Here is a 23,230-nt window from a genome sequence, read left to right as displayed (position 1 = left end):
AATCCCCCTTACCTGTATTACGGACAGAACCCTGCAGCAGCGCAGCCACAATTTTCAACATCACACAGGCCAGGTCTCTGTCCATATCCTCAAAACTGGATAACCCCCTGTTTCCTGCCATATAAAAAATGAAATAAGGATTGTTTCACATCACTATGATTTGAGACCTGTTCCTTTAAAGGGTAAGAAAAGAATGAACTCATGATTATTCTGCTCGTTTTGAAGCATCAGAATCATCTGGTCCAAAGTTATTACCAGATACATCACAGAAAAAGAGATTACGACATCCCAGGCATGTTCATTTCTCAGAATTTACTGTATAAGAGTTTGATATGTACTGAATGTTAGTACAATAAGTTCAGAACACCATGTCTTTTCTTCCTCCAGGCATGTAGTACTTTTAGTATTTGGTCTAATTGCTTTTTCCTTGCTGATTAATTAAGAAAATTGGATAATATAGTGGCAATATTAGTGAGGGAGTATTCAAATGAGAAGAAGCCTGGAATAGTAGATAAAAGGGTAGTCTTAGAGACAGGAAAATCTAGGTTCCAATCCTGCTTCTAAAACATAGGAGCTATGTGGCTATGGGCAATGACTAACATCTCTGTGCCCAGGCAAATCTTTAAAGTTATGCTACACATGAGTCGATGAACTTCATCTGGAGAGAATTTTGATGCTCAGAGTTCCTGAAACAGATAACATCACAAGACTGGACTCTTTTTTTAATAAAGAAGACACATGAGAGTGACCGTAGGCTGACTTGTTTTATATTTAGAACAGCATATTAAATTCAAATTAATAAAGTTCATATAGGATGGATCAAGAAATTGACCTGGCCTCTCCTCTTGACTTTGGATAAATGAGTCCTTTGAGCTCAGCTTCCAAAAGCTGAGTATTATGAAATCATTCAATTGCATAACATTTATGAAGTGTCTACTCTGTGCCAAGTACTGTACTGAACACTAGGGATACAAAACAAGGCAAAAGACAGCCCCTACTCTCAGGGAGCTTACAATCTAATGGGAGAGACAGCATGCAAACAGATATACACAGGCAAACTATATACAGGATAAATAGAAAATAATTGAAAGAGGGAAAGTAATGGAATGAAGAGATGGTAGGGAAGGCTTCCTGGAGAAAGTGGGGTGTTAGTTGGGAGTAAAAGGAAGCCAGCAAGGTCAGTAAGTAGAGTATTATTGTACTGTGATCTCTGAACCATACCTCTTTTCCTCATGATCTTCGCTTGTTTTCGCAGCTGAGCCAGCAAGAGACCCAAAAGCCCTGAGTCCCTGAATATGTCAGTGAAGAGCAAATCATGTGCGATGATCTTGTGGAGGCTCCGTAAGGCCACTAAGGTACAAGATGGTGCTTGGTTCTCTTTGACCAAATTCTGCACTTTCTTGAGAATTTCATGCGGGACAAAAGACAGGTCAAACACCACAGACTCCAACAGCTGAAAGAACTGCATCTGAGCCAGGGGGGGCTTCAGATGAATGATCTCTACAAACTGGGAGATAGGCTGCAGGGTCCACTCCAAGAGGAAAAAATTCCTTCCATTCCAGCTCCATATTGTTTTGATGCTGGATAATATTTTTCGGCAGAGAAGGGGGTCGCTGGTTTTCTGGAAGGCGTTTTGCAACACTTGAAAGGCCTGGAGATTTTTCACAGTCATCCCTGAAGGAGAAAATAAAAATACTAAAGACTTAGATATTTCTTGAAATATTTGTTGCACTAATTATAACGCTAATATCTCAGTTAAAATGGTGGACCTTAGGGGAAAAGCTAGGGAAAATAGAGGAAAACTCAGTCTTTGGCTTATTAGAGAGTCTGGTGTGAATTAGATAAAATAAACTAATAATAATAATAAAATTTATATAGTGCTTACTCTGTGGCCAGGAACTGTGCTAAATTTTTGTGGCTATTCAATCATTTTTCATTTATGTCCAACTTTTCTCAACCTCATTGAGATTTTCTTGGCAAAGATACTGGAGTGGTTTGTCATTTCCTTCTCCAGCTTATTTTACAGATGAGGAAACTAAGGCAAAATTAAGTGACTTGCCCAGGGTCACACAGCTAGGAAGTGTCTGAGGCCAGATTTGAACCCAGAAGAGGAGTCTTCCTGACTCCAGGCCTGGCACTCTATCCACTGTGTCACTTATAACTATTACCTCATTTGGTAATTTTAATAGATACTAACTCACTATGCCTTCCCTCACCTTTTGTTTTGGTCTAGACCAGGAGTAGAGAGCATGCAGTCTCCAGGCCACATGTGGTCTGATGCTTGGGTGCAACCTTTTGACTAAATCCATGTTTTACAGAACAAATCCTTTTATTGAGGGGATTTATTCTATGAAGTTTGGAAGCAGGTTCTTTCTGGGATGAGTGGGGAGTGCCTTTGTAGTGGGAGAGGCTGTCTCTGACCATGCCAATCTTGACTTTATATATCTAGGTATAGATGAGTTTTGAATAAGACAAAACTAGATTGGCTATTATAAATGTATTAATTAGTTAGTTAATTAAAATTAAGTCTATAGGGTAGATGTAATTGATGTAACAAATAACTTCCCTTAACTCAGTAACAGAGTCAAATAGAATGAGCCAGTTAAAAGCAAAAATATTGTTTTCTATGTATTAGATTGCAGCAAGTAAGGCCCATTTTCCAGGTCTATCAGAGCACAGCAAATTACAATACTTCAAGGGCCTCTAATTTCACCAATGTAGATATCCCCTCATCCTATAAGTATTATGGCTCCTCTGTGACTCAGTTGATGGTCTCTAATAACGGTGTCTGTGGCAGCATGTCCCAGCCTGGTAATGAGCCTCCCTGGTTGGAGCTGAGCTGGCCCTGGGATAACAGAAGGCTATTTCATTTCTATGCCCCTCCTTGAAACCTCTCAGCTTGGCAGAGGCAGTCAGAGCCTAGGCTCTACTGCCTTGGCCTTTGGGAACCTAGGGTCATGTCTACCCCACAATGAGACATCAGAGGGAACCTTTGATGGAAGACAACAAATCCCAAGAATAATAGACTACTAGACTGGAGAAGAGGACAAAATATATACTCTACCAGAGGGCTCATGCTGGAACTTAAAACCATCTAGTTGAGGGTAGGTGACACTGTCAAACACCTTCAGTTCCATCTTCCCACAGACTGTGAGCCATACCAGCAGCTCCAAAAGTTCTTCCAGATAGGGCTCTGCTTCATTATCAGGAACCTCCCCATACCTAAGGAAAAGGATTGCATTGTCATTGGGTAAATGTTCTGAAGCCACTGGCTTGCCCCAAACAGGTCTCTGGAACCAAAGGTGTGCCTAGAGGGCCAGTGGTTATGCTGGCAATGTGAGCAGAATGCCATGTGGGCTCTGCACACCTACATCTGCTAAGGGAGAAGGGGGAGAGGAGAGGGCCAGAGAAAGCAGCTAGTAACAGCATCAAAAGAGCACCTTCTCCCAGAAGGAATTAGGAGTGCCTACAAGCAAGAGGAGAACCACAGAGATTTCTCTTATATCCTTACAGCGAAGAGGGATAGACTCGGAGCAGATTCAGATGGGGAACATTGGAATTCTCTGACTCAGTCTAGATCAGCTGAATTGTTAATTTTCCTTATAAATATTAACAACTGGTAGTATGTCACGTTTCTTCTCTGTAAATACAGAAAGCTCACAGTTGGGAAATTGTTGTTGTTGAATCATTTTCAGTCCAACTCTTCCTGACCCCAGTTGGGGTTTTCTTGGCAAAGATACCAGAGTGGTTTGCCATTTTCTTCTCCAGCTCATTTTGCAGATGAGGAAACTGAGGCAAACAGGATTAAGTGACTTGTCCAGGGTCACACAACTAGTAAGCATTTGAGGCTGGATTTGAAGTCAGGAAGATGAAATCTTCCCAACTCCAGACTCTTCATTCTAGCCACTGTAGAAATACCATCTACCAATGCAGATAACAACTACTGTATAAATTACAGTCTTGGAGAGTTGCCCCAGGACACTGAGAAATCCACTGACTTGCCCAAAGTCACATATCCAGCATGCATCACAGGCAGGCCTAGAACCCAGGTCTTTCTGACACCCAGAGCATCTACTTGCCATACTATCCTCTCATTAAAACATTATATAAATGTCAACTATCATTTTCCTTCTAAATCTTCACCCTGTGGTGCTATGAATGAGGTACAATAACTAGATGATTGTCCTCAATTTACAGATGAGGAAACTGATAAGAGAAATTGAATGATTTGTCTATTGTCACAGGATTAGAACCCAGATCTTCCAAATCCAGGGATTCCAAGTCCAATAGTGCATTCACTATGCCATACTGCTGTAGACTTCCTCCTTTTACAGTGGGAAAAGGCATACCACATGTTTGCTATAATCTTTTTCTGCAAAACTGATTCTCATTCGCAAATTTGATGTAATTTAATCATGATTTTAGTTAGTGAAGAGAGGATATCAGAGTCAAAGAGACTGACAATCCTTGAAGCTGAATTAGTACTTTTTAGCTCCTTCTCTCTGCACATTTCAGTCTCCTATCAATTTAAGAGAGAAAAAAAACCTCTATCTAGAAATCAACAAACATTTACTAAGTGCGTGCTATGTACAAAATCTAAAACTTTATACATATAACCTAATTATCACTTGTACATCTTCCAGACAGAGCAAAATAATGCTATACTCCCTTTCCTTCTCCCCCAGCCCAAACACGGCAGTTTCTACTTTTGATCAAAAAGTTCTGCCTGTGTGGTTTACAAGGCTACCTGGGCAGGTGCCAGAGGTAGAATGTTTAAGTAGACCAAGGATTTCAAACTGGAAAAGACACTGAAGACCACCTAGCCTGAGCCTATCCTTTTACAGATGAGGGGATATAACATGCTCTGAGTCTCATTGATAGCAAATAGCAGCATCCAGTCAACTAGCATTTATTAAGCACTTTCTGTGTACCAGGCATCGGGCTAAGCCCTGCCTACATCTTCTGATTCCATATCCAGTACTCATAGTATTTACAGTTGTAGTATGTTTAGGGCTTTGTGAAAACTCAGAAAGCATCTAGTCCAGCCCCAGGAACTGAGGTTCAGAGAGGGGGCATTGTTTGCCCAAGAACATTTAGGTAGTAAATAAAAAAAAATCCAGACAGTCTGATTCCAAAGTCCATACTCATAGTATTTTAAGGCTATAGATTTAGAACTTCAAGTAACCTTGGGAATCATCTACCCATAATTCTATAGATGAGGAAACTTAGACACAATGAGATCACATGGGTAAGTGATTTTCCTGGAATAATGAGAGAGAGAGAGAGAAAGAGAGAGAGAAGAAGAAGAAGAAGAAGAAGAAGAAGAAGGAGAGAAGAGACAGAGAAAAGAGACAGGGGGAGAGAGATACATATATCCGTATATATAGATAGGTATACATACACATGTACATACATACACACGTGTGCATATGTATTTGTGTAGATAGATCTATAATACATTCTGGTCCTCTGGAGCTTACTAAAGTGGGAAAAATCAGCCCTTTACGCCCATAAATATATGATAATAAATATTTATATTATTAGTGTCTCTTTGATGCAAGAATCTTAGAGTATATCCATTTAGCAAGTATTTACTGAATGCTTCTTAGAGCCCCAACATATTCCAATAGCTAATTGTCAAACAGTAGCATTAGCTTGACGCTTCAGCTAGAGAAAAGGTCAGGGTATAGAGATGACAGGCCCCTTCATTCCCATCTCCTCTAAGAGCTGAATACCCATTTTCTTTTAATGGACTTGACAGGTTCACTGTTCTCTGTATTTTTAATGAAGCAGACAGTTCCATGGATTTCTAAAGCCTAGCCCAAGAGCAGCACACTAGACAGACCCATGAGAAACTTGACCCAGGAGACACAAGGAGCAGCAGAATTTGAATTCTGGCTAAATTTCCCTGACTTCCTACAAAAGGCCGTTTCACTGTGAGCTCTCTGAGAAGAGGAACTTAATAAATGCTCAGACACTGATTGACTTTTACTCTGACCGATTCTCACCACCATGAATGGAAGGAAATAACTTGAAAGGTAGAGTTAAGGATATAATGATATAATATATGCAACATGGTGAGAAATGACTCAATTAGTCAGTGAGTCAATAAGCATTTATTAAGCACCTTCTATGTTCCAGTCACTGTGCCAAGCCTAAGGATACAAAGGAAGACAAAAGACAGTCCCTTCCCTCAAGAGGTTCACAATCTAATTAAAGGTCAGTAAAGAAAGCCCAGCTTCAGACTTATAGAACCTGACTTCAAACCTCACTCCTATCATTTAATTCCTGTGTGACCTCCAGCCTTCCATTTCCTCATCCATAAAATAAAGGGGTTACACTGGATGACTTCATTCTTCATTTTCTTACTTTCTCCCCTCCTCCCTCCCCATCTCACTCCCCACCATGTCCTGTAGTACCAACCCCACAACACCTGGCCACCATCTAGCAAAGGCACACTTACCGAAGTAAAATTTTGAGCAGCGTAGGGTAACCATCACTGTTCTCAAACTCGAGAAGCAAAGTGGGTGACATGGAATAGGAATCCTTCACAAAATACAAGATGAGGCTCAACACTTCACTCACTTCCTGGGGACGCAAGGTGTCCACCAGCCTTGAGAGATTCTGGATGGCGATTTTCACGGAGTTTGAAGCTGCCGGAGGAAACATTGTGTTTGCTTAGCAACACCAAAAGTTCCAACCACCATAGATGTCAGTCACAGGCCAACTGGACTAAAACTCTTTAAATTACATCTCAAAATAAAATCAGTAAGTCAACCAAAAAGAGGCTTTTGAAGTTGGCTTTTTGTCCAGAAGAAGCAAGAGGGCTGCCTTTAGAGGAAAACAAAGATCATTTTAATGGTGAGACATTCATCTATCCCAAATGAATCTCCGGCTAAGAAATAGACATAAAATCATCCCTTTCAGCCTCCTAAGTCAATCCTTGTACATTAAGAGTGCATATATGTATGTGTACATATATATATATATATGTACATATATATGTATATACACACACACACACATATTCATATATATGTGTATACATATATACCTATACATGTGTGTGGGGGTGTGTGTGGGGGTGTGTGTATAGCCTAAAGATGCTAGCAAAACTACAATTTTGCCAGAGGTATTTCCTTTCCAACCAAATGCTGCTTTCTATACTTTGTAGACCCAAACAAAAGTCCCTTATCAAGAAGCCTGAAAAAGGTGCCATATGGTGCCATATCTCTGCATAATTCTCTTCCTTCTCAAGCTTTCATAACATCTAACACATCTGGGCTTCACCTTTTTAAAACCACTCACTCCCACAGCTGACTCTGTGGGTCACACCATGCTCTGTGGGTCTTCGACTACATAGCATAAACAAGCCATATTTACTGGTGGTGTGTGTGGCATGGCACTATGCCAGGGCAATACTATATAAAGTCCCCAACTGGGACCTGAATTAGAATAACAATCAAAGAAAGTGGTACATTATCCATGGAGTTAAGGACACTTCTGAAGCAACTACCAAACTAGGGGAGAAAAAGACTAGGTCATGGCTCCTTTCCCCAGCCCTGAAATTAAAGATCCTGCTGCCTACGTCAGCGATGGTGCTATCAGAGTCCTTACCTCAGAAGTTAGAATATGATTTCTAACAACTGGAGTCAATTGGATCACTAAATTCTCTTTTTTTTTCTTTTTTCTGTAAATAACTCCCTTTAGGGAAATCCCAAGCAATTTTCTCTTATCCTGTTTCCCTTCCCTCTAAATAATTCTGAGAATCCTCCCTTTGCCTCTTCCTTTGTTTTTGCTTCAGCTAAAAGAAAGGAACTTCTAGTTTAGTAGTAAGAGCTATGGAAGGCCCAGTCGTGGTGGGCCTTTCTCTTCCTGCTTCTCTGTGCTAGGGCAGCCTCCCTCACCTGCGGGGATTCAGAGGCCATGGAAAAGGTAGCTGCTGGGTTCAGGGCTCCCTGAGCTCTCTCCTGGCTCTTCTCCTTAGGGACGTGCATAGGGACCTAGTCTTACTCCCAGAAAGGTCATGGCACATGAATACTCTGCTCTCTTTGGCAGTGGCTCTCAGGATGGTCTTACAGGGCCATCCCTTCTATCAATCCCATCCAAATACAGAGACGAGAATGGGGGGGAAACCAGGAAGTCATCCAAGCACATTTTTATCACTTTGAACCAAACCCATCTCAAGTCTCCCCTTCATATCTACAAGTAGAGAGGAGGGAGAGAGCTAGAGGAAGGAATATAAAAGAGAGGAAGAAAAGGAGGAAAGGGAAGTAGCAGCAGCAACAGCAACTAGATGGCATGGCATAGGAACCAGAATACTACTAGAATCCAGAATACTAGAATCCAGAAGTTCTGAGTCTGAATATTAACTCAAAATCTGACAAGTCCTGTGACCCTGGGTAAGTCACTCAGCCTCTCACTCAACTTAGTTCCCTTCATCTGTAAGGTCACTGCACAGGAATGCTCCACTCTAGTTGGCAGTGGCTCCCAGGATGGTCCTATCTACCTTACAGGATTATTCGAGGATCAAATGAGACAAAATTATCAAGCTTTTTGTAAATCTTAAAATGTTATATACATGTTGTCTATTGCTGCTAATGCTACTACTGTTACTGTTTCTACTCCTACTACCGCTACTACTCTTGCTATTATTATTATTATTATTACTACTACTACCACTAACTATATTGTTATTATATACAATAATATATAACATATTATAGGTAAACATAATTATATATAATATATTTACTATATTACTATATTATTATATGTTATTATTCCCACTATTTAAATTACTACTGTTACTGCCTCTTCTACTATTACTACTAGTATTGATACTACTACTTTGCTACTATTATTATTACTAGCACTACTACTACTATTACTACTTCTACTAGTAGCAGTAGTACTAGCAGTAACACTTATACTACAGTCACTAATGTTACTACTTTACTAGTAGTATAGTACTAGTGTTACTGCTACTATTACTACTAGCAGTAGTGGCACTACAACTGGTAGTAGTAGTACTACTGATGCTACTATTACTACTACTGCTACTATTGCTACTACTACTATTACTACTACTGCTACTATTGCTATTACTGTTATTAGTACTTCACTAATGCTAGTACAAATGTTACTGCCATTCTACTGCTGCTGGTACTACTAGTACTAGTACTATTACTAATGCTGCTGCTGCTGCCATCACCACAACTGCTACTGCTACTACTACTACTAGGTGTGAGAAACCAGCTCTTATAGGTATGTTTCTCCTCCCAGTTATTCAACTTTTCCTTAAGTGTATGACATAAACCAGTAGCTGAAGATTTCTAGATGGTCACCAGGAAAACAGCATCATCCTCTAGCTATCAGAAAGAAGAGCTATGATTAGCTGCGGACAGGAATGATGCCATACATGGTGACTGGCTCCCCTCCAATGTAGTCTAGCCACACCCTCATTTAGGGGCATTCAGGTTGTTCTTGTTCTAGGGGGCACTCTTCACAACCTGGCCCTTGCCTAGCTTTCCATTCTACATTTTATGAACTTTATCCCCCTCTAGGCACTCTATGATGAAGCTGTCTTGGTCTACCAGTCATTCCCCACACGTAATACTCCATTTCCCATCTCCACGCCTTTGCTCTGGCTGTGTCCTTTGCCTGGAATAATGCTCTCCCTCCTCACCTCTGCCTCTTAGAATTCCTAGAATCCTTCCAGACCCAGCTCACACACCACCTTCTGCAGGAGGTCTTCCTCTATCCCCCACATATAGTACAATACCTGGCACAAAGTAATCTTAATTGTTGGAATAACTGGAAAGACACCAGCCCAAAACAGATCAGAAGATACTCCCTCCCCTATCTGTTCAGAGATCAATCTGACTGGAAGAAAAGGAGAGTTTGTAAACAGGCTCTATCCAGTAAAGGGGCCAGCCTGCCTTTAATGACACACTAATAGGGCTATGAGTTACAAAGTTAGGACAATTGATCTTGTCTTTCTAAGATGTAAATCCAAATATTTTTCTCTGGTCAGGACTTGGGCATGTTTTCTATTCCTATCAGTCTTTTCTCTTAAATAGTCACTTACAACTTCCCTCTGAATCATTTTTCTAATCTACAGGAAACTGTATAGACAGCTTTTAAGTTTAAAAAAAAGTATGAAGATAAATGAAGTTGTGTGTGTCAGACGGTGTTATATAACTCCAAAGCAATAATAACTTCACTATTATGAGATCATTGTAAAATTGAATATATGATTAATGGTCACTGATACAGACCCTGAGGGAAAATGGCCTAAAATTGAATTAATTTTAAAGCCTCAACTCTTAGACACAATTGATTTGCAATAAAGACTTGTTCTGAATTCAAAGAAAGCTTTTTTTTTCCACTCAGCCAAATTCTATCCAACCTACTTTGCAGGTAGCTGATGACATTTGGGCTCTGGGCCTTCGAGATGGCCCTAAGCACAGAGAAGGTGGGTTCTTTCCAGGAGGGGCTGCTCTGTTCCCAAAGAGAAGATGTTGCCATCAGAAGAGACTGGAGTTCATTGCCAAGGAGAAGCTCTTCCACACCTTGTGGGTCGTTGTAAATGTTGAGCATCATCTGAAAAGACAAATCCAGTTGTCATCTGATTAGAGAAAGTGCATCCTACAAAATGCACAGCACCTATCTGACCAAATAAAAGCTAGGACAGTGCTATGCACATTTTTGGTATGGAACTTGATTTCATCTCTGTACAAAGTTCTTAGTATGGAAACGTCTCCCAGATCTCCTGAAGCAGTCCATGGGGAGAGGGAGTACATGGAGTAGCTGACCAGCTCACAGGGCCATACAGCTAGTATATGTCTGAGGTAGCACTCAAAACCAGGTCTTCCTAACCCCAACTTCATCCCTTTATCTACTGCTAAGCTGCCTTCCACAAAGCATATTTGTTGTTGTTTGGTCATTTTCAGTCTCTTCCAATTCTTAGTGACCCCATTTGGGGTTTTCTTAGCAGAGATACTAGAGTGGTTTGCCATTTCCTTCTCCAACTCATTTATAGATGGGAAAACTGAGGCAAACAGAGTTAATTGACTTGTCCAAGGTCATGCAGCTAATAAGTGTCTGAGGCCAGATTTGAACTCAGGACGATGAGTGTTCCTAACTCCAGGCCCAGCACTGCACCATCTAGCTGCCTCACAATACATATAGGAATCCCTTAATAAATATTTGTTGAATTGAGTTAGCAAGAAAAAGAGCATTGGTTCAGAATCCTGCCTTGGACATGTACTAGCAGTGCAGCCTTGGGCTACTTTGTCTCTCTGAGGCCGAATTGTTCTCATATGTAATGAGAATGCCAGTGCTTTTCCTCTCTTGATTAGCTTCAATTGATCCTGGATGTGCCTTATACATATATGTGTGTGTGTGTGTGTGTGTGTGTGTGTGTGTGTGTGTGTGTATACATACACACATATAGATATATAGATATATATCTACATATAAATATTATAGATAGATATAGATATTATATAGAGATAGAAATATAGATGGATATAGATATGTAGAGATAGAGACAGATAGATATAGATATAGATATAGATATAGATATAGATATAGATATAGATATAGATATAGATATAGATATAGATATAGATATAGATATAGATATAGATATAGATATAGATATAGATATAGATATAGATAGATATAGATATAGATATAGATATAGATATAGATATAGATATAGATATAGATATAGATATAGATATAGATATAGATATAGATATAGATATAGATATAGATATAGATATAGATATAGATATAGATATAGATATAGATATAGATATAGATGTAGATGTAGATATAGATATAGATAGATGTAGACATAGACGTAGACATAGATGTAGTTGATACAAACCCACATCCTCTGGCACCCACACTAGCGTTCTTTTCATTATTCCATGTTGAATCTCTGGGCTGCAAGTGACAATAAGTAACTGACCATGGTACCTAAGCTTGACAGAGAGCACACTATAGCTAGAAGGGACTTGGTGAAGTAAGATGGTTCAAGAAAATGGGGATCAGTTTACCCACAAGCAAAGGGTCATTTCTGTAGATGTGAGATAATGGAAACATTTTCATTTTTTTTAAAGTTCGAATTGAAGACAGATGGGGCAGGAATGTGGGCAGGAGAGAGGAGGGAATGTGGAGGAATTTAGGAGAATTGGTTGCCCAAGGAGTCAGTCTTGCTCTTAGCTAGAAGTGACACTCCATCCCACCACAACTCACCTGCACAAACATTTTCTGAACTTGAGAGTCTCCCTCAAACAGTTCATCTTTATCCAATGGAAAAGCAAAAAATATATAAAGGCATTGCAATAGAAGACCTGGGAGACCAGATTCGATGACCTTGCTGAGTGTCTCCTGAAAAGAAAAAGCAAAAATCACATACTTTGTGACATTGTCCCACGCCAGGGCTTTTTCCTTTGTTGTTTCACCAAATGATCCCTTTGTTCCAACTTCCCTATCAATAGTCAGAAGCAGCAGTAGAAGTAAAGATCTTATTCTCAGTCCTATTTTGCAGTTAAGAAATTCACATTTTTGCTTTACCACAAAATACACAAAAGCTAGGGATGACTATGGGGGTGAAATAAGATAAAACTTTGTTCTAGTAACATTTGAAGATCCAGTCATTCACTGGTTCACTGTTCCTTCAACAAGCCCCAATTTCTCTCCCTCTTCCACTTTTTATCCTCCATCTGTCCTTTTTCTTTCTACTCCTTGAGAGTTGTTTAATTGAAAATTATACAGCTCTGAACTATTCTTCTATTTATAGCTTCCAGCAGAATATTATTGGTGGTCTCATTTCCCATTTCTTTCCTCTCCTCCGACCAAAAAAAAAAAACTTTTCTTAAGCTAAGTCTCTTACTCCAGGCATCCTTATTGCTGTTATTACTAAAGGAAGTATAGATAAAAGGTTAGCTGAGTGTCAGAAAGACCTTTATTCAAATCATAACTCTTAGTGTTTGACTCTAGACAAACAGTTTCAGTCTCAGTTTATTTACCTACAAAATTGGGATAATACTATCTACAGAGCTTACCTTACAAGGTTGTTGTCAATATCAAATTAAATAATATACATAAACTAGTTTGGGAAGGTTAAAGTGTCATATAAATATTTCTCAGTGAGGGGCATTTCTCTGCAAATTATGATCTCAGAAAATTGTCCAGGGTGCTGAAAAGTTAACTAATTTATCCAGGGTCCCATAGAACATATTATTAGAAGCAGAATTTGAATCCAATTCTTTCTAATTCTTAGGAAGCTCTATGTTAACGTGATACAGTACTTTGATAAGTATCTATTATTATTATTATTATTAATGCCCAGAGCTGGGAGCAAGATTTACCAGGTTCTGTCTTCCCCCTCTCCTTGGGCATACAACATCTCTTTATTTTCAGAATTAGACTCTTGCTTTATTCCTGGCTATTTCTGTCATTATATAAGTAAAAAGTTAACTGATAATAAATAACTGATGGAAACCAAATCCTCAAGCTTACAAAGAAATCACCATTCCAACCCAAAGCAATGATGATGATGATGATGATGATAACAAACACTGATGCTTACATAATGAAAAGACTAGCCATTGGGGGCTTAGTCCTTAAAACATGCTTAAATTCATCCTTCAAGGTGAGATACATAAAGCATGCAAATATTCCCCATCTGGTTCTAACCTAATACATGGAATTTTGGAAGCTGTTTCCAGATATGTGGGACTAAGGATCTGGCACTGTGTGATTATAAGTCTTCGGCTTGGTTTCAGAACCAGAAGAACCAATGACTCCAGAGGTACCGAACCAGAACTGAGTGTATACACAAATAGATGATCCACTAACCTCTCTTTTTTTTTTTATTTTCTGACAGAGATTGATAAAAGAAGTCCTGTGAGATGCCAGAGTGAGGGGAAAGTTATTACCCTGTCTCTCAATCTACCACTACATGTGTGAGCACCTGGTATCTTTATATATTTTGTTCCACACACGGTACCTTTATTCTTTTTTGTTTTGATCTTTCCCTTACATTAAAGCAAATGAATATTCTCAGTTTAACCTGGCCAGGTGAATTGTGTGCCTCATTTTTTCTCATCTGTAAAATGTAGGGGTTGGTCTCAATGATTTCAAAGGTTCCTTCTGGTCCTAAATCAATAAACCCATTATACTAAGACCTGGTGAGATCTGGAGATCCTAACTGGCATTGGGAGTTCCCCATCAATAGCCGTAGTAGTCTCGAGATAAGTAAGCAGCAATTCTGTGTCTTATTCTCAAACCAGTACTCTTTCCACAACATCATTTCATCATCATCACCCTGTCCTGTCTAATCTTGGAGTCATCCCAGAGATGCTTTTTCAGTGAACTTACAAAAGATAAGTTAACACACCAATAACTTAATTCAATTACAAAAAAGCAGCCATTTTATCTGAATGAAAAATTGTTTGTAGGACATTAAACATAAAAAAAATGAATAGCAGCATACTGTCTTGTCCCAGGACCGTTTCTATCTGAATTCCATCCAACAGCATTAGAAAAATGAAATAACATTAACATCTGCCCCCTTCCAAAATAAAATTAAAAAAAAAAAACAACTAATGAACTGTATTAGTTGAACAGGAGGAGAACAAGGGGGAATTGATCGATTGAGTGGAGGGGAAAATAGGGGAAGAATTAAATAACCAGATAAAATCAGAAATGAAAAAAGAAAAAATAATGAGCAGAATTCCAAGAAGAAAGGGGTAACAAATGGAAGAGAGGGATCAGGAATGAGGTGAAGATAGCCAATGGGAATAGGGTCATCTTATAAAAGATTACGCTAAAGTAACTAGGACTGGAGTTTATAGCAGAAGGGAAAACGTCATAACTTGAAAAAAAATAATATTAGAGAAAAATAAAGAAAAATATAACTGATAATTTTAAATATAAATAGATGGAACAATCCAATAAAATAAAAAATGATGCATTGGATAAGAAAACAAAACACTAAAATAGCAATTGACAATCATTTAGCACTTCGGCATTTTCAAAGTATTACATTATTTAATTCAACCCTCACCTTATGAAGTACATACTACAAGCATTAATTTCTCCATTTTACATGTGAGGAAACTAAAACTGAGGGGAAATAAATGACCTGTCTGTGGAGGCACAACTACTGAGTAAAGGGAGGGGGATGAAAGAGGGTCATGTAGCAAAAGAAAGAAGTTTACTTCCTTTTAAACATCATATTTCTTCTTCTGATTAAAGTTTTTTGTTTTTTGTTGTTTTTTTTCCTGCTCCAGAAAGTTTTGACAAAGAATTGAGTAACAAAATCTAAACTGTAAAGGCAAGTGTACTTTTAAACTTACTAAGTTGGACCTTTGCCCCAAGGATTCCACTACTGGCATTATGTGCTGAAAGTGTTATCAAAACAAAAGAAAAAACTGGTGAGGGAGATTCTGTCTGTTCAAAGATTTGCATTATATGTTATATACATTATATATACATATATACATACATATATATATATATATATATATATATATATATATATATATATATATATATAATATGTAACTGAAAAATAAAAACAACAATAGCGGAATGGTCAAGTAAACCATGGTAAATTAATAGAATTAAATACCATAATGCAATTAATATGGACATGTATGGGAAATACAAATAAATCTGAAAAGATCATTATGAAACAATTCAAAACTGTAAAATATAACAATAATGAATAACTATGAACATATCAGATTGATTATTTCACATAAGAGGAAAAGTGGATTAGAATAGTAAAATAGACAATTAAGAATCTGGATTGGCATATAGAAGATACACCTGAATAATTTTTGTGATACTTCATTACTTTAGCTAATTTACAGGCAAATGTCTACTAAGGAACGTTATTTGGGTGTATCAGTGTTCATTGCTAAGTATTTTAACAGACTATTTAATTTTTAAAGAAAAAAATTAAAACTTACAGATCAGCTTGGGTAAGTAAATACCCTGATTTTAACAGGAGGTAGCCATTATTTTCTTCTTCCCCTTTCCACTGGAACAGCTTCCCAGTTGCCAACCGAGCCTCCTCTGCCATCACAACATCATCATAAGGAAAGAATATCATAGTCAAAAACACACTATCTCTAAAAACCAAAGAAAGTATTCTCATACTCTCCTACTAAATATTTCTTCTCCATCACACACACTCCTCTTCACCTGAGACAAATTAGAGGCTGCTGAAAGTCTAAACCAGCTAAGCATTTTTCAAGAGGAAAGATTTTATAGACCCTGACCTGAGAGGCAGGAATCCTATAGTACAATCCTACAAAGGTCTAGCACCAACTGGAAGAGTGGTCTACATCCATGTTGAAGAGATGAGTAGAAGAAAGTAGGAGACAACATTTTATAGTTCATCCCATAAAACTTTTATTTTTCCTTTTTGAACAACAAAACTGTTGTTCATTCTGTCCTAGCATCTTAAATTTCTCAATGACACTCCACAAATTTTCTCTCTTCACATGTGCTTCCTTATATCTCACATCATTTTGAAAAGTAGATAATTTTTTTTCCCCACTTAATTGCAGGAAGTCAAATGTCATCACGATCATGTGCAAATTCTGAAGACTGGGCAGGAATATTTGAAGGAAGTGGGCATTCTCTTTGCCAAAAGTGAATATAATTTTTAATTCTAGGCACACTTCTTCAGCTACTCTTGCAAAGCCTTCAGAAAAATGGCTGATGGTGATAGCATTGGTAGTTAGTAGCCTAGTAAGCAAATCATGCTCATGACATAAAATCTCACCCTGTAATTTTTCCACACTCTAGGGCCAAACTACCTCTCTCTTCCCTCTCTGAACTACCTCTGCCTATAGAACTTTAACATTCTCAGTCACCAGTGCATCCAATAGAGTTTAGCAAACTAGACATCCTGGGATTTAGTGAAAATCCATAGCCTGTTTCTGCAAGGCAGTGAGGGAGAGAAGATGAACCAAACCTTCTGGAGAAAACTGTTGACACAGGAGATCAAACAATTAGGCTAAATTTGTGCCAGGATGTGCAGGTGTAGGCTCCTGATGGCAGAGTAACAGAAAATTGTACATCTGTAAGAGACCTTAGAGGTCATACAGTCTAGTACTTGAGGCCCAGAGAGTTTGTTAAATGACTTGACCAAGGTCACACAAATAGTCAGTGACAACAGAAAGAGTCAAATCCAGGGCCAATGACTCTAGATTCAGAATTCTTCTTGTCATACCTCTTGTGACCAACAATTAGGAAAATTTTTATTTCCTTTTTCTTCATTCAGCAAGCACTCAATCCAATAATAAAGTGGATAAAGTGCTGGGCCTAAAGTCAGGAAGACCTGAGTTCAAATTCTGCCTCAGATACTTACTAGCAGTGAAACACTAGGCAAGTCACTTGATCTTTCTAAGTCTCTGTTTACTCATATGTAAATTGGGGATAACAATAGCACCTACCTTACAGGGTTGCTGTGAGAATCACTTCAGACAATTTATTTAAAATGCTTTGTATACCTTAAAGCAATATATAAATGCTAGCTATTATTAATTTCAAGGTACTATGTTAAACCCTAGGAATACAAAAGACAGAGAACAGAGCATCCTCTGTCTCACAAGGATTAGACCAATTATAACAGATGACATTTATAGAGCTTATACAGGTTTGCTAAGTTAGAACCCTCTGACAAAAGAGCTAATAAGTGTATTATTCCCATTTTGTAGTTGAGGAAACTGAAGATAAAACAAGTTAGATGAATTGCCTAGGATTACACATGCTGTAATGTCAGAGGCAGAATTTGAACCTGGGGTCCTCTTGACTTCCAGTCCAGTACTCTCACCATTATGTCATCCGGCCTCTCAACAAGAGAGGGGAAAGACATGAATACAAGGAACTAATGTAGAAGAAAGAACATGATGAATATTATATAAGGGTCCAGGTAGAATGCCCTGAGAATTCGGAGGGAGAAATTATTTTTGAGTTGGAGTGTCAGGAAAGGAAAGGATTTTGCAAGGCAAAGCATGAAGTTTCCAGTTCATGGGCTTTCTCACCTGCTGGCTTGCCCTCAAGGGCCTTCTGTATTTCTTGGGTAAGATGCTTTGAAACCTCTTCTGCAAAATCTTGAATGCTGGGAAAGCAGATAATACCAGCAGATTTTTCCCAGGCCTGAAACACAATAAACAGGGAGAGGTCTCAGTGGAATTTGATTTAAGAAATTAAACATGTTAAAACAATCCATGATTGACTTTCGGGTAGGAGCCAAAATGGTGGAGCAGAGAAAGCACTCAGCTGAATTCTCCTAACATTCCCCTCCAAACACCTGAAATCGAATTCTGAAAAATGCTATCTATCTCCAGAGAGAGAATGGATGAACTCTGGATGTAGATGGAAGCATACTCTTTTTACTCTATTTTTATTGTTTTATTTTGTTTGTGTTTTCTTTTACAGCATGACTAATACGGAAAGGTTCTACATGACTTCATAAGTATAATCGATATAAAATTGCTTGCCTTCTCAAAGAGGGGGGACATATGCAAGGGAGGAAGAGAATTTGGAACTCAATTTTTAAAAATTTATTGTTAAAAAATTTACATGTAATTGGCAAATATTTAATGAAATAAATTTAAAAAATTTAAAAACTAATCCACAAAACCTACCTCTTCCTTTGACAAAAAACCTCATTATTCAGCCCCTTCTTCCCATGCTCATCAAAAATCATATTTTTAGAGTTAGAAGGTGCCTGAAAAGTCATCCATTCCAACCCCACCATTTTATAGATGAGAAAATACAGGCATAGAGAAATTAAAGGATTTTCTAAGGTCACATAGGTAGCAAGCAGCAGAGCAGGTATTTGAACTGAGGTCCTTTGACTCCAAATCCAGGATCTAGCCTACTCTTTTTTGCTGCCTGAGATCTGGAAATAGCCTAGAAAACCTCTTTCCAATACCCTTTAGTCAGGGACAGTTCTGAGTCAGGTACTGTCTTTTGACTCTTTTTGTATCTTCAGCACAGTGCCTGATTACTAATATAATAGTGACTTAATAAATGTTTATTGACTGATTAATAGAAAAAGACCACACATTTCCTACACACCATACTCTTATATGCTTCCTTTCAAAACTAAGATTATGTATGATTATGCCTTTCTCTCTTGTTACTTTTCATCTACTCAATATATATGTATATATGTATATGTGTATGTATATATCTTAATGTACCTACTTGTAAACATGTTGTCTCCCCCATTAGAATGCAAGTTCTTAGGGGCAGGGATGGAGGGATGTTTTGTTTTTGTTTTATTTTTGTTTTTCTTTGTATCTCTAGGAAATTATAGTATGCCTTGCACATGGTATGCACTTAATAAATGTTTGTTGATTAATTAATGGTGAGAAGCCATGGCATACCCTAGACTATCCAATATTAATTAAAGGTTAATTATTACCGTGCAAGACACTCTTCTAGGCACCACAACCCTTTTCCTACACAATCAAACTTCACTGTATTACATTCATACAATTGGCTTGCATATCTTCTTCTTTTTCGCTTTGGATGGCCTATCTTGAATTTGTTCTCACTTGATTGTATTATATTTACCTTACTACTTTAAAATATATGTTGTGTTTTTTATACCATTCTCACTTCCCAATAACTTATTTCCTTAAAGAAGGAACAAGTTTTGAATTAAAAAATTAAGCAAACCTGAACTGTCACAGCAATCATATCTAATGGTGAATCCTATATCATCATTAGTCCTCTAAAGACTTAAATCATCTCTCCGACTTACTAAAGTCAGTTTGAATTATTATCTAGGATCCAAGGTGCTACCATCAGTAACCACCCTCCCTACCACCCACCAGCCCTTGATCACTTCTAAAATCTTAACATGCCTTCTAAACTATATGGGAAACTTACAACAGTATTAAATGTAAGTACATGGGACTGATAACTGACGAGCATGATTTATAGGACAAAAAATGACACCGTCTATTGCCAATCACTTTTTAGGAACAATGTACTTGCTTATGCATCTACCTCATCCCAAATAATTATTTATGTGGGCTTAATAATGATACATTACATCTTTAATGAATTTGTCCATGATCCAGAGACTTAGAGAAAAAGATGGACACCATGAATGTAGTTAGTGACTCCAGTAGTCAGAGGATCTTTACTCACATTGTAAGAAATGATATTTTGAATAGATAAATAATTCTGTATTATTTTAAAATCTACCAAATTGTTTCCCCCTACATTTTTCTTATTTGTCACATTTTCTTATTTGTAACCCTCTGAATGAGGCAAGACAAGGCAAATTATTAGCCCCATTTCAACAGATGTGAAGAAACTAAGCCTCAGAGATGTTACGTGACTTGCACAAGAGTGATGATTGCTGCTCCTTTTTTCCCAGATATCATCTTGTACCACTCAAAACATTTAGTAAATCAATGGCCTCCCAAAGGCATGTTGGTGCTTATATAATATCATTTCTACAATTTATTTGTTAGGTGTATACTATTAGCAAGAATCAGAATCTCATACTCAGAAGAGACCTCAGCGGCCATATAGTCCAACCCTTACTTGATCAAGAATCCCCTGTACAATAGCACTATGCTAGGCACTGGGTGCTATACAAAAAGATAGAAAATGATATGGTTCCTGCTCTCAGGAAGCTTACCTTCCACTATAGGAGAACATGAAAACCAGCACTAAATTTAGACACTAATTACACGAATCACAGCTTATTGCAATATGAAGGCCCTTTAAATGTATTAGAGACAAGTAAGAGAATTTATAATGAATGATATTGCACTTGAGTGTTGGTGATCTGTATAATTATTCCAAGTTATTACATAATAACAGTCCTCAGTGTCATACATGACAATTAAGAAATCATAATCCAACATATAATAAGCCAACAGAGCTTTTTGCGAGATCTAAATTTTATTTAGATTATTTGTTGCTTCGTTGTCTGGGCATATGAAAAAAATATGAAGTGTGAGCATTTCTTTATGTTAGGATGAGATGTAGTCTGTTCCCTTTCTTATTTTCTATCATGTGGGTTCTTCATGTGTTAACCGGTCCTTCCATGAGACATGTCTAAAAATAAATTTACCAGAAGATAGAACGTGATGGAACAAAGGAAACTCCCAAACAAAGTGCTCAAGACACTAGAAGGAAGAGAAACTTGTCTTAGCTAGGGACAGCTTCGTAGAGGAGGTGGCATTGGAACTTGATTGTGAAAAAGGGATGGATTTTGATGGGTAGAAATGAGGAAGGAGGGCATTTCAGGTATGGGGGTTAGCCCGTTCAAAGGCAGAGAGGTGGGACATGGAAGGTTTAGGAGTCTAGTCAGGCTGTAACATACAGAGTATGGAAAGTAATATCAATAAGGCTGCAGAGGTAGATTGGGGCCAGGTTAAGAAGGGGCACAATTCTGTAGCTGTTATCTCTTGACACCCAAGACATTCTTCTTTCCTCAATGAATTCAGTGCCTTCCACATAGTCTTCCTCTTCATCACAACTCCTACACTCATTCTACAGGACTTCAAAATGTATACTGGTGTTTTTTCAAGTACCTTAAGTTCCAAGATCTACTCATTTTCCATGCCCTGCTCCTCTGTTCCTCAGCTACCCACAGAGAGGATCATACCTTTGATCTTGCCATCACTGCAAGTGTTCTATCTACATATTTATGATCTCCAAAATTCTTTTATCCAATCAATCTTCTAACATCCCATCTTTCCCTTTGCCTCACAACTCCTAACTTTGTTCTTCCTCCTCACCATGACCTTCAACCTCACTACCATGCCATTTTTTTCTTAGTTCATGACCCCTGAACTATCGTGTTCTCTCTTCCCTATCCTGATTCATGTTTAACTCTCCAGTCATTTTTACTCTACTGTATGCTCTACACTTGAATCTTTGCCCTTTTGTCATTTTACCCACAATGCTTTGCAAACCTCAATCTTGGATTTCTCTCACCATCTACTTCTTATTCATGTACTGCTGACCTGTACTGGAGAAAATCATGAAATTGCTGACTGGATACACTACACTACATTATCACCCTAGCTCTAAGTATTGCAAGGCAATCTTTTGCTCTTCCTTAATTGATTCACCATCTTATTCACCACACTAGTTATTCCAAATCCTCTTGTCTCTCTTCAGGTCTTCCATAGCAACCTGCCTCCTCCCAGATAAGGATTTTTCCAAACACTTCACTGACAAAATTGAGTCCGTTCACCTAAAAAAATTTTTTAAAATGTGTGTCCTCTTTTCCCACCCCTCCTCATTTCACATCACTCAAACACTTTTTTCACTATCTTCTCCTTCATCCGTGTCTCACATGAAGAATGACCCTTCTCCATTTGCAAGACAAACCTCTTCAAATGCACCCTTGATCCAATCCTCTCCAATCATTTCCAAAAGGTTCTCTCCCTCTCTCTCTCTGTCTCTGTCTCTCTCTGTCTCTCTGCCTGTCTGTCTCTCTCTCTCTCTCTTTCTCTCTCATCTTCAAGCTCTATCTACTAATCTACTATCTGTTTCCCCACTGAATGTAAATTTGCCCATGTTCCTCCCAAATCTAATGGACTTTATTCTATTCTCATCCTTCCTGACTTTCTATCTGCAACCTTTGACACTGATGATCATTCTCTCCTTCTGGATGCTCTTTCCTCTCAAGGTTATTATAGTACTGATCTCTCATGATTCTCCTCCTATAGATACAACCTCTTTGTTAGTCTCCTTTGCTCAGTCTTCATCCAAGTCTCATTCACTATCCTTCGGAATCTCCCAAGGGCCTTCTTGGCCCTCTGCCCTTCTCCCTCTGTCCTATTGTGGCTGATAAGCTCATCAGCTCTCATGGGTTCAATTATCATCTCTATGTTGATTCTCAGATCTATATGTCTAGCCCTACGCTCTCTCGAGCTCTAGTTTTATATCATCAGATAACATTTGGAGGTCTCAAACTGGATGTCCAGAAGGCATCTCACACTCAACATATCCTAAAAAGAATTCATTATCTTTTCCCTCAAACCAACTTTCACATTATTTTTAAAAGTACCACCATCCTCCCAGTTGCCCAGGCTCACAACCTCAAGGTCACCCTAAGTTGCTCACTTATGCTTACCCACATCTCCTACCTGATGTCAAGTCTTGTCATTTGTACCTTCACAACATCTCTCACAAAAATTCCTTT

At 38.3% G+C, this 23,230-nt stretch overlaps 1 protein-coding gene across 1 annotated transcript in view; it reads right to left on the bottom strand.

The window, feature by feature from the left end:
- WDFY4 (WDFY family member 4) overlaps positions 1–23,230 on the bottom strand; it is a 395,486-nt gene that overhangs the window by 333,309 nt on the left and 38,947 nt on the right. Inside the window, 8 exon segments of the mRNA XM_078150902.1 lie at positions 13–114; positions 1,222–1,674; positions 3,065–3,222; positions 6,464–6,653; positions 10,416–10,605; positions 12,271–12,402; positions 15,995–16,104; positions 18,084–18,198. Of these exon segments, the coding sequence (XP_078007028.1) occupies positions 13–114; positions 1,222–1,674; positions 3,065–3,222; positions 6,464–6,653; positions 10,416–10,605; positions 12,271–12,402; positions 15,995–16,104; positions 18,084–18,198 (1,450 nt within the window).

This window comes from Phascolarctos cinereus, unplaced genomic scaffold (assembly GCF_003287225.1).
Source record: "Phascolarctos cinereus isolate Bilbo 61053 unplaced genomic scaffold, phaCin_HiC Scaffold_3;HRSCAF=262, whole genome shotgun sequence".
NCBI lineage: Eukaryota > Metazoa > Chordata > Mammalia > Diprotodontia > Phascolarctidae > Phascolarctos > Phascolarctos cinereus.
This window is presented reverse-complemented; position numbering and strand designations above follow the sequence as displayed.